This window comes from Bos javanicus, chromosome 14 (genome assembly GCF_032452875.1).
Source record: "Bos javanicus breed banteng chromosome 14, ARS-OSU_banteng_1.0, whole genome shotgun sequence".
NCBI lineage: Eukaryota > Metazoa > Chordata > Mammalia > Artiodactyla > Bovidae > Bos > Bos javanicus.
In genome coordinates, this window is record NC_083881.1 from 62,106,571 (window position 1) to 62,119,372 (window position 12,802).

The 12,802-nt window shown below is 43.1% G+C and overlaps 1 protein-coding gene across 5 annotated transcripts in view; it reads left to right on the forward strand.

Moving 5' to 3' along the window:
- Positions 1–1,006: 1,006 nt before the first annotated feature.
- UBR5 (ubiquitin protein ligase E3 component n-recognin 5) overlaps positions 1,007–12,802 on the forward strand; it is a 137,468-nt gene continuing 125,672 nt past the window's right edge. For 3 of the 5 annotated variants that reach the window (XM_061439243.1, XM_061439246.1, XM_061439245.1), the window contains exon 1: positions 1,007–1,665. In XM_061439243.1, the coding sequence (XP_061295227.1) occupies positions 1,604–1,665 (62 nt within the window). In that variant the 5' untranslated portion in view covers positions 1,007–1,603. The remainder of the gene's footprint in view (positions 1,666–12,802) is intronic. The other 2 variants (XM_061439244.1, XM_061439247.1) reach the window with 1 other exon arrangement.

The window sequence follows — 12,802 nt, forward strand, 5'->3', positions numbered from 1 at the left end:
TATAAATAGTCACATATTTTGTTCAAAAGAACTTCTAAGCAAGCGCGTATGTGTAATGCACTAACAGAAGAAAAGTGATATTTAAAATTAAGAACGTTTCACAGGACCCTTAATTTAACCGAACATACTGGAGAAAGAGGCTTCATGTTTTCACTTTTTTTCTCTTGAAAGAGGTACTTGATTTTTTGAAAGGGCCAGAGAAGCCTTTGAGAAAGAAATCTATTAACTGGTTCCCTAGAAAAAGGCAGATCTATTCAAGACTTAGCCCTTATGATCCCACGGATCATAAGCTGAAGAACGAAACATCTTCGATGAAATAGATATTTCATCTTTCATTTAAAAGAATTAAAATTCATGAGTCATTTAAATCAGGAAATCGGTGGAAATTTCCACATTTTGTCTTTGTGTGGATACGTGATGGTGGCAGTTGCGTGGCGGGTGGGACTGGGGAAATCAGGGTGATAAAAAGAAGTTGCTGCAAAGTCAGCTTATAATCCTACGATTGGACCTTCTGGAAAGGCCCTTACATAACTACCTTACTTCTCCAATAAAACGCTGTGCGTTCCTTGCCCCTTAACAGATTTCTACACTTTCACTTTAAATATAACTGCGGATGTGAAGGACGAGAAACAACAAGAGAAAACCCCTAAGGGTCCGCAAAATAATTAGGGTTGCCCCAAGAGAAATCAGAGCGCGAGACTGGAGGAGCCCCTGTTCCCTCCCACCACCATCGTGCTGGGGACACACACTTAGCCTCCCTCCCGGACTCCCCGCCCCAGCCGGCTCGCCCCTCCGCCTCATCTGTCCCGAACACGTGCTCTCCGGAACACTCACTCGGGAGCGAGCCCACCCCCCCCCCCCGGTGGGGGGGGGGCCGGGCTCGGGAGCCGAACGGCCCAATCGGCGCGCGCCTTACAGCGCCGTGGCTGAGCCGCCCAATCGGCAGGGCCTCGCCGCCCGTTTCCCGGAGCCCCGCCCCCTCGCGGCCGTGCCCCCCGCCTGCCGGTCTCCTCCCTCCCTCCTTCTCCTCCTCCCGTTCGCCCCTCCCCCGCCGCTCGGGAGCGGAGCCTGCGAGACGGAGAAACTGGGGCAGAAGTGAAGATGGCGGCGGCGGCGCTGGCGGCGGCGGCTTCTTCTCGCCAGTGACGCGCCGAGCGGGCTCATTTCCCTCCCCACCTCCTTAGTCCGGACCCCGTCCGCCGCCGGGACCACACACCGGCCCCACAGCCCGCAGCCCGTCCCCCTCCCCTCCTCAGTCGGGCCCCTCTCCCGACGTCCGGCTGCCGGTGGCGGCGGCAGTGGCGGCGCGCCCCGGGTCCCGGCCGCCGGCCTCGCACTCCTGCGCGCTGTCGCTGAGGGAGCGGGGTGGCGTGTTGATCCGCCCTCCTGCCCGCCCCGCCGGACCTCCGCGCCGCGGACACACGCCCGGCAGGGAGGCGGCGGCGGCGGCGGCGGCGGCCCCTGCGCATTTGCTTCTCTCATTTGGGGACCGGGAGGCGGCGGCGGCTGTGGCTGTGGGTTTTGACGAGGGGAAGGGGTTCGGGGGTGGGGGGAGCCGAGCGGGAGGGGGCCGTCCTCGAGAGGACGACGAGAAGGAAGCACCATGACGTCCATCCATTTCGTGGTTCACCCGCTGCCGGGCACCGAGGACCAGCTCAATGACAGGTAATAGGGCCGGCGGGCGGGCCGGGCGGCGGGGGGAGGGGCGCCTCCCCGCCCTCCCCTCCCCCACGGGGCCGCGCCGGACCGGCGGCCGGTGGGGGAGGGCGGGGGTCCTCACTGCCCCCCGGCTAGGCCCCTTCCGGGGCAAACTTCTGGTCCCAAGGGCCGGGGCCGCGGGGTCGGGGGGGTGTGGGGGGAAGCGAGCTGTGGACGGGGAAGCGCACTGCACCCTCTAACGCCCCCCGGTCCCCCCGCCTCCACGCAGGAGCCGCGTTGAACTCGGTGGGGGCGGCGGGTGGGTATCCAGCTCCCTGTGGGGGGAGCTTCATCACCGCCCGGGCCAGGCCCGAGGAATCCATATTAGTCAAAGTTGAATTGAGACAGACAATGCGGATGGGGGATGGTGGAGGTTGAAAAAAAAAAAAAAAGAGGGAAGCGGAGAAGCCGGGCGAGGGGCCCCGGGGTAGGCTGGGTTCGCCCGGGCCCCCGGGAGCTGTGTCCGGTGGGGTGGTCGGACCGGCGGGGGCCTGGAGCTCCCGGGGGGAGGGGAGGCGGGGCGGGGTGGGGTCGGGGGACCCGGGTGGGAGAAGCTGATTCCCTGCAGATCGCGGGTGGGGTGGCGGGAGGGAGGAAGCGCCATGATTATTGTTATTATTATTAAATTTGAGCCCCTGCAGTGAGGCTTGCCGGTCCGGGGAGGGGATGAATTTAGGCGAGGGTGCGGGGCGGGGAGGGAAGTGGATTGGGTTCCCTTTGCTCTGTTTTCTCTCGAAACGGTGCTGGCAGCTCCAGCTTCCCAGTCCCTGTGGTGCGAGCTTTTTTGTTTCCTTTTTTTATTCTAATGATAGTGTTTTCCTGAGTTGTAATTTGACAGCTGAAAACCGTGCGTAGAGTCAAAGGAAAACTCTTACGTTTGCAGTTCTCAGTGCTGCTTTTCTTAACACGCTGTAAATTTCTGGGATGGGTTTTGCTGTGGGCGGAGGAGGAATTATGATTTCTTTCTTTTTTTTTTTTTTTTGGTCTTTCATAAGGAGGCTGTTTTGACTCCGGATTCCTCCCCTTCCCTCCTCCACCGTTCCCTGCCAGTTTAGGATATTGAATTGCAAGGCCGCATGCTCTCAGGGAACTGAGATAAAGCAGGAAAAGTTCCTTCACTGTTGCAAAACAGATTCCGAAGAGGTTGAGGGAGACCTCCATTAGGCAAGGCTGAGAAGCTAGGACTCAGATCTAATGAGGGTTAAATGTTTTACAGGGTCAGAAAGTGGGGCATTTTAAGTTTCTATCCCAAAACTTTCGCTACTCTCTATTCCTCGTAAATATAGAAGGCCGTCAGGGCCCACTTTTAGAAGTTAGATATGATTTTTGCTAAGTGACCGGGTGACATAAATTGCATGAAGCCCTGTTTGTCATGCACTTCCCCGAGGGAGGAAGAGGCCTAACTTGCTGCTGAGATACTGGCCTCTGTCTCGGGGTATCTAACCGCCTCAGGTGGGGCGGACAGCCTTTCAATCCGGGAAGCTGGAGGCTTGGTTTCTGGCATTGGGTTCGGATTTGTCTAATCTTTGCTGTTGTAGCCATATTGTATTTAACATGTTTGTAAAACTTTTGGAATACTTTCTTAAAATACTAATTTGGAGTGGTCACATAGTTCTTTTAAGTACGAAAATAAGTTTCAAGTCATTTGTAATGCAGTCTTACTCCGATTTTATTTCATTACAAATCTTTTGTTAAGACTTTTACATAAAGTTTTTTTTTTTTTTTTTTTTGGGTAAATTTTAGAACCAGGCTTGTAGTGAGGATAGCTGTACTGCCTGTCATTCATAGAACCCAGTTGGCCATGCTTGTAGGGCAGCTTGTTACATTGCACCAGGAGAGAAGTACAGTGTATTTTTTATACTAATCCTAACTTCATATACCAGGAATCCAAACTAACTTACTCAATTGATCGTGCATGCCAAAACCTATTTTGCGGTTTTGTTAGGCACTTTGAATAATTTTTGAGCATTCCTCTTTCAGTTAGTCTAGAAATTTACATGTATCCTTTTTAAAGGTACCTTTTCTTTTTTCATTCTTGGTGTAAACAGATAATCAGCTTTGACTCCTGTACTCTCAGTATACAATATTGAGACTATTTGGATCATCTTCAACTTTCATGAGAAATAAAGACAGGTGGTTCCGAAAATGGGATCGTAAAATATGTGCATCAATAATGTGTGTAGATATTTAAAAAAATAGCTTAGATAAAATTTTAGGAACCTGTAGTTGTATCTAGTAGCAGTAAAATGTCTGGTCTGTTTTGTGAAAGCAGCATTTGAGATAGTCATGCTTTCCAGTTTTGAAGTAGTTGACTTGTGGAGCTCTTCTGCGTCTCCCATTCAGAAGAAGATCCTGTTTGCATACCTAGTTGGAAAATAATAGATCAACCCATTGCTGCATTGTTTAAGGGAAATCTTTTTCCACACTAGACTCTTTCTGGAACCTTTTAACTTAACTAGAATGAGCCCAGAAAACTTTTGCCTTTAGAAAAAAATCTACCAAGGTTTAAAGAAAGTTTTGGTAATAGAAAAGATAGTCACAAATGAAATGATAATTGATAGTTTCAGTGAAAAAAAAATCTATAAATACATATACTTTAGTATTTACCTGAAAAGCAGTAAGATTGGACTGGCAGCATGGTATTGAAAATAAATTGCTTAGTCAAAATGCCTCAAAACACCAATATTTTGCTGTACAAATAAAGTTTTCTATTTAAAATGGCTGCATCCTATTAAAAGTCATATATTTTGTTTAGTGTAGAAATGTGATGTCAGCGTTTAAAATGTACTCAGTATTAAAAAAAAATCTGATTTTTTTCCCTTTGTGGTTTTTTTTTTTCATTTTTAGCAGGAGGAATAAAAGAAGCAGGCAAAACAAAACAAATGGCAGAATGATACTAACAGGGTGATGTGGAGGCAAAAAAGCTAAAGCTAAAAATTGTTTAGTCTCTAAAGTCAAGTCTGACTCTGCCGCTCCATGGACTGTAGCTCACCAGTCTCTCTTATCTATGGATTTCCCAGGCAGGAATACTGGAGTGCGTTTCCTCTGTTTTTATACTTGTTATTTTTATGATGGGCTTCCCAGCAGTAAAGAATCCTGCCAATGAAGGAGACATGAGTTCGAACCCTGGATTGGGAAGATCCTCTGGAGAAGGAAATGGCAACCCACTCCAGTATTCTTGCCTGGGAAATCCCATGGACAGAGGAGCCTGATGGGTTACAGTCCATGGGGTTGCAAAAGAGTTGGACATGATTAAGCATGCACTCATGCATTTCTGTGACAGTCTTGGTATATTGGGTTAAAATCTTTTAATTATTGGCCCTGGGAGTCAAATAATGCAGTAGTAGAATACAGGTGGGGATGGCTAGGCAGTCCGAGAGCCTGGGATGTTGGTTGTGGATTTCCAGAATGATTACAAGGTCCCTGGTGCAGAGAGCTGGCCCCTCAGCAAATATTCTTTGTATGGAATTGAAACCACTCAGTGCTCAGATACTTGTGTGACATTTTGATTTTCTTTCTAGTGAATTCCTTGAGTTAGTGCTATGTTCCTGCTTAAAACATCTCAAGAAATATCAGTAGTAAAAACCATACCAAGAACATGGTACTGCATTTTGAGATTGAGAGGAGAGCTGGAAGTGCAACTCACCAAACCCTGGGGTGCTGAAGAAGTCAGTAGACCAGTCTTTTCACAGATGTGCTGGAAAACCAGGCCTAAGTTTACGGAATTTATCCAGGGTACTGACAGATGAGGGCCACATGATGGATCTTTGATTTTTGAAGTCTAGGTCTCTTCACTGTCCCACATGGCCTGTATTCTAGGAAATCTCTGCTTTCTGAGGTGTCCCAGCCTTTGTGCAGCCACCTGTCTTAGAGTTTTGATTTCCCCTTCTCCTCAACTCCTCCCTCCTGTGCTTCAAATTGATTTAGGCCTTTTGTCAGAGCCCGGAACCTCTTAACGCTTTCCTAGTACTAGGTTAGGAGAGGCCTTTTAAGGTGATATGTGTCCCTGAGGCTAGTCCCTGTCTTGAATTACTCTTTGGGATGCAGGTTGACTACACTGAAACCCAGTTCACGTTGTTGGTCTGGATGTGGAATTTTCCTGTGAACTTTGTTCTTAGGCATTATAGTGTGCTGTGTGACCAGAAACAATCGGGGTTGAGACTGTTATATCAAAAATGTTTTTCTCCGAGGAGCTCCTCCTTTAGATGCTATAAGGCTACAGAATAAGGTAGTGTAGATAGGAGTTTAAAATTAGGAATTCCTAAATCTGGTTTATCTCAGCCCTGCTAGTTATTAACTATGTTGTGGTAGGCGAGTCGTTCAAGCACTTACAGTCTCACTCCCTGTCGCTCCTCCCCACCCCCTTCAGACTCAGTTTCTAAATCAGGTATAGTACCCTGGTTGGTGAAGAATAGTTGAGATAGCAGGTGGGAAAGCACAATATTATAATATAGGTTCTGTGGAAAATATTATAAAGAGATAGTTACTTTTTATTGCTTTTACATTTTGCCTGGTTTCCAAATAGAAAAATAGGAACTAGAGGAATTGCACTAGAATATCCTTAGCATTGAGTACAGAATCCAGACTGTTAGTCTTAGACCAGTGGTTCTCAACTGGGTGTAGTTTTTGCCCCCCTGGGGATGTTTGGCTGTGTTTGGAGACGTTTTTTGATTGTCCCAGTTGGGGCATTGTTACTGGCCTCTAGTTGGGTAGACATCAGAGGTGGTGCTCAACACCCTGTGATGCACAGGACAGCCCCACAGTAAAGTATGAACCTGTCCATGATGTCAGTTGTGGTGAGGTTCAGAAACTCTATCATAGATCATCTTGAATATATACAGATATAAAACTAAAGGGAGATTTATGAAAAATTCAAGCAATATAAGTTAGTCTCAAGACATGACTTACTTAAATTGAAATTAGTTGAAAAGAAATAAAATTAACAAGTTACTGTGGAACTGTAACAGTAACCACATTTCAAGTGCTCTGTGCCCACATGTAGCTAGTGGCACGGTATTGGACAGTGCAGATACAGAACAGTGCCATGATCACTGCAAATTCTGTTGGGCAGGGTTGACACAGAAAGAGCTTTTTGCACAATACCTGGCATTTAGTAAGTGCATCTTATTTTTATTAGGAACTGTTGGGTTTTATAGACTCGGGCATATCCTCATCCCTTCAGTAGGATCCAGAAAAGAGGCCTGGGTTTATGTGGAGCTGAACAAAGATTGTGGTGGGTAGAGGTTATAATAGCTGAAAGCTGCCTACAGTTTCATTGTGCTACACCAAAAAAAATCACGTCACCAAACCAGTGGGAAATCTGACTATATGATTATTGAGATAGTTACCTAGAAACAATAATACTAGAGTGACTTTACTGGGAAAGTCCAGGCAAGCCTCACTAAAATGATTAAGTTGTTTAAGGAAAGTAAGATTAAAGACAGGGTATGGAATAGCCAAACAAAAAATTGAAAATGAAGACAAACAAGGGAAGATTAGTTTTATAAATCAAAAACTCAGTGACTAAATTGTACGTCTAGGAGTAAACAGATACTTGGGAAGGCAATTACATAGTACACAGGAGTACAACTAGGAATAATGGGATGAACTTTAGGAAAGGTCAGGATTTTTCCTTAACAATTAACATTATTTAGGAAATAGTCTTTAAAGGAAAGTTTCGTCACCGAGGACTGTGTCAAATTACATGTAAGTAGATCTTGCAGAGTGTATTGAGGGGAGTAATTTTATGTTACAGGAGAATGTACTTATGTCTTTATGCCCCATTTTCATCATACATACACTAGGCCCTTCATATCCACAGATACCAAGTGCTAACTATTTATACTAGTTATTTTATAAAGGGACTTAAGCAACCAAGGGTTTTGGTACCTGCCGGGGCTCTTGGAACCAATACCCCTTGGAGACACAGGGCCAACTGTATTTCTAGTTAAGAAAACTAATTATAGTCTGTGTTTCTGTCATTTTGACACCTTGGCATTCTGAGCAAATGACAACAGCCTGCCTCCTGGCTCACTGTAATTTTGAAATGTTGATTTGTTTTTATAATTGGTTTTTAAGTTTTATTCTGAAAATTATTTTAAAGCTTTTTATTATGGAAACTTTAAAGCAAATACAAAAGTAAAGAGGATGGTATAGTGAGCACCCATTTCAACAGTTACCTACTCATGGCCAATCTGATTTCAAGTCTCTTCCCTCTTTATTCCTTTCCCTCAGATCATTTATTTGATATACCTTCATTATATATCTCAAAGTTGAAAGCTTTAAAAATATTATCTTAATCTCAGAGTTCAGTCTGTTTAGATTTTTCCTGTTGTTACATGAAAGCTTATTTTTGATGATTGACCGTTTTGCAATTTTACATAATAGAACTAATTAAATTTTAACATGTTATAAAATTTGACGTTCTTAAGAGAAGTTTGTTTGGATAATAGCCTTAGATGGATAGGCAAGATTACATTGGAAATATTCCTGACAGATGTTGTTACATCTTTAACCTGTAGTGGGATAACATTTGATCAGCAAGTTGCTTATAATAATGATGGAAAGACAGAGTTCTTGAAAGTGGGGCACATTGAGGCATAAGTCATGTGAAAAGTTTACAACATTCTTCTAACTTAATATAGAGGTAAGACTTCCTGGTGGCTCAGATAGTAAAGAATCTGCCCGTGATGTGGGAGACCCAGATTCTGTTCCTGGGTCAGGAAGATCCCCTGGAGAAGGGCATAGCAACCCACTCCAGTATTCTTGCCTGGAGAACGCCATGGGCAGAGGAGCCTGGTGTGCTACAGTCCATGAGATCACAAAGAGTTGGACACAACTTAGTGACTAACACTTTCATAGAGGTAAGATTACTGGTAAATTGAATTTGGCTATTAGAAATTATTCTCTAGTGAGATCATATTTTATATTATTTCCTTGATAAGATCACTATAGTGGTAATAAACTCCTTCAAAATGAGAAATATGATAAATTCTTAGGTAACTGGTTTCTGATATCCTCATTTTTTCCAGGATATTGAGTAAAGCATTACAAATTAATGTTACTTCATGTGTAAATAAAAATATAAGCTTAAACAGCAAAGTGATGTTATTTGTTCAGTTTCCAATGGTATCATTCACCTTAATAAAATGTTTTCAACTTTATTTATTCTTATTTAGTTTGTAACTCAGCTTTATTGAAGTTTAACTTACATACAATAAAATTCACCCATTTTTAGTGTACAGTTTGAGTTTTGACAAATGTGTATGGTTGTGTAACCATGATTACAATCAAGATACAGAACGTTTTCATGATCCCAAAAGTTCCCTGGTGCCCTTTTGCTTTTTGAGCCCCTTCTGAAAAACAGCTATTCACCACGCTCCTGAAAAACAGCTATTCTTCTTTCTCTCACTATAATTTTGCCTTTTTTAGAATTTCATGGAATAGGGATCATGTGTCTGGTGACTTTTCCTTAGCACATGTAACAGTTTTTTTTTCTTTTATTAATTATGTTTGTTGTTGTTTAGTCACCAAGTCATGTCTGACTGGGACCCCATGGATTGCATCACGCCAGGCTTCCCTGTCTTCATTATCTCCTGGAGATGGCTCAAATGCATATCCATTTGAGTCAGTAGTGCCATCCAACCATTTCATCCTCTGTCATCCCATTCTCCTCCTGCCTTTAATCTTTCCTAGCATGAGGGTCTTTTCCAATGAGTTGGCTCTTCCTTCGTATCAGGTGGCCAAAGTATTGGAGCTTTAGTATCAGTCCTTCCAGTGAATATTCAGGACTGATTTCCTTTAGTATTGACTGGTTTGATCTTTTTGCAGTCTAAGGGACTCAAGAGTCTTCCTCCAGGACCACAGTTTGAAAGCATTGATTCTTTGGTGCTCAGCCTTCTTTATGGTCCAACTCTCACATTCATTACATGACTACTGGAAAAACCACAGCTTTGACTGTACACACCTTTGTTGGCAAAGTGATGTCTCTGCTTTTCAATACACTATCTAGGTTTGTCATAGTTTTCCTTCCAAGGAGCAAGTGTCTTTTAGTTTCATGGCTGCAGTCACTGTCCACAGTGATTTTGGAGCCCAAGAAAATAAAGTCTCACTGTTTCCATTTATTCCCCATCTATTTGCTGTGAAATGATGGGACCAGATGCCACATTAATTGTGGTAGTAGTATTTCATTGTTTGGATAATCACTATATTGTTATCTGTTTTCTAGTTGATGGAAATTTGAGCTGTTTTCAAGTTTTTGACTGTTAATAGTTTTCAAAAATTCCTTACTATTAAAAAGCATTCTCACTACAATATTGTAAAGTAATTAGCCTCCAATTAAAATAAATAAATTTATATAAAAAATAAAAAGCATTTTTACACAAGATTCAGAAAACACAATCAGTTTATAAAGTCTAGCAGGAGTGCCATCACTGGTAGTATTTTGGTGACTTTCTGGTCTCTTTTTTCCTATACATAGATTTTTCTTTTAAAATATAGTTGTGATCATGCTGCATTAGGAAAAAGCTACTCAAACGTACGTTTTTCTTGATAGCAAATTTTCATGTTAATGTATATATGTGTGTGTGTATATATATATATATACACACACACATATATAAAAGAGATTATATAGTTTGGAATTTCATTAGTAATAGTGGTATTCTAGATCACTAGTTATAAAGATTATGACAGTGTCCAGTCTAGGGAGCACTGTGAATTGAATGAATAGATAGATTCCTTTCTCATCAGTTCAGGCCCCATTTTTTTTAGTATAAAAGGAAAAGTATTGAGAAACTACCATTTCAAGAAACTGGCTCTGCCCCAGCATGAATATGCCATTCCAGAATTCATATGATAAGGTGGTGTAGCTCTTTATGACCTGCTCTAAGACTTTCTCAGAGGCCTGGTGGAGGTTCACCTGAGTGTTTTCCTGTGGAGAAACAGCCTGCTGCTGTGATGTGAAAAGTGGAGGATGATGGGTTTTTGTAAGCTTTTAGCAAAAGCCAAATTTGAGATCAGGAAGTTAACTTGATGAAGAATGTCAAAAGAGCAGAGATAATATGGTAGGGTTATTTTGATGTCTCAGTGATGAAAATAGGGTTTTATATGAAAAGCTTTGAGGGGAGGAGTATATGAACTTGTATAGTTCACTGTCTACATTCTTCCATTGTGGGAGTGATTTTGCTTCCTGTCCAAAGGAATTTGAAGTAGTCAAGTTGTTGCTCTGTGTCATCATCTGCATATGGAAACTTTAAGGGAAGCACCAGACAGGTGATTTTTGTGTGGGTCTGTGCAAATCTAGTTTAAACATTCATTCTCTTCGTATGCTTATATTTTTAGTAATTTTTAAACTTCACTTTAAACTTTTTCATTTTTAAACGTCATCTTTGAGAAGTCCCTGGGTGTTTTCCTTAAGTAACTGCATTTTTCTGCTTATCAGGTGTTGTGATAATTATAGATCAAGAATATTGAGGGGGGAGGGAATCCTTGGATGCTGTGAACAGTGAGGGAGTCCTTGGATGCTGTGGACCATTGCTATGGTGGTTCTTTAGGAGAGTATACTGCTACTGCTACTGCTACTGCTAAGTCGCTTCAGTCGTGTCCAACTCTGTGCGACCCCATAGATGGCAGCCCACCAGGCTCCCCTGTCCCTGGGATTCTCCAGGCAAGAATACTGGAGAGGGCCGCCATCTCCTTCTCCAATGCCTGAAAGTGAAAAGTGAAAGCGAAGTTGCTCAGTCGTGTCCGACCCTAGCGACCCCATGGACTGCAGACTACCAGGCTCCTCCATCCATGGGATTTTCCAGGCAAGAGTACTGGAATGGGGTGCCATTGTCCTCTAGGAACTACTTTTTCTTTGCTTTTTGCAGTTGCCAGCAGGGATGAATCCAAATTGCTGCCACATGTTTCTACTGATTTTCTGTTGGGTTTCTGTCACTGTCGAGGGGACACAGAACCAGGAATGGCTGTCTTCTATAGGGGAGGTTGGCGACCCATGGTGTGCAGGTCAGAGATGACATGGGGGCTGATTTTGTTGGCAGTTGCTCATCTTTCTGCCACTTCGGAGAGCAGAGAGATACTGAAAAAGAAATACAACACCTGATTCCAGTCCGTGTGTGGTTAGCAGCCTTCCCATACCATCCAGAATGACTTTGGTTTCATAAAACCCTGGGATTCTAGGCCAGTTGGTCTTTTGCTTTTCTTCTCCAGGGTCTCTTGATTCCTCAGAAGTCTCTTTGGAAATGTAAAAAGCTTTCAGTTGACATGAAGATTCAATCTTTTTTTTTTTTTTGTAAATTCAACTGATATTTTTGAGAGGTGATAGCATTTATTTTTGAGGGTGATATATTTAAAATCTTTTTTTTTAATGGAAAATTTTTCTGGCAATAGTGTTAAAGTTTTGTAAGTAATATAACCTAACCAGATTGTAGTAAAAACATTTACTGTGGTAGCCTTTTCTGATTAAGAGGTTTTTTGATTTAAAGCAGTGTTTCTCATAGTGTCTAAATAGACTGCCATCATCAGGAACAAAAGGTGTGAAGATCCTGGTATAAAAGGCTCTTACCCATATTTCTTTGTTTTAAAATTCATCAATGACAGCAAAACCGGTCAGTCCTAAAGGAAATCAACCCTGAATATTCATTGGAAGGACTGATGCTGAAGCTAAAACTCTTTAATACTTTGGCCACCTGGTGTGAAGAGAATACTCATTGGAAAAGACCCTGATGCTGGGAAAGATTGAAGGCAGGAGGAGAAGAGGCTGGCAGAAGATGAGATGATTAGATAGCATCATCGGCTCAATTGACATGAGTTTGATAATACTTTAGGAGGTAGTGAAGGAGAAGGAAGCCTAGTGTGCTGCAGTCTGTGGGGTCGCAGAGTCCGACACGACTTGGCGACTAAACAACAATGACGACAGCAAATAGGGCCAAACTTGCCCGTTCCTCACTGCCCCAGCCATCCTTTCTCCATCAGACTGTAGGCTCTCTAGCCGTCTGTCTGAGGCTAGAGTAATTCTTATTTGTTTTTCTGTTTTTACAAATGAAATTTAAAAAATTTGAAATAAGTTACATAAAAATCAGGTCTTCCCCAGAACTGAGAG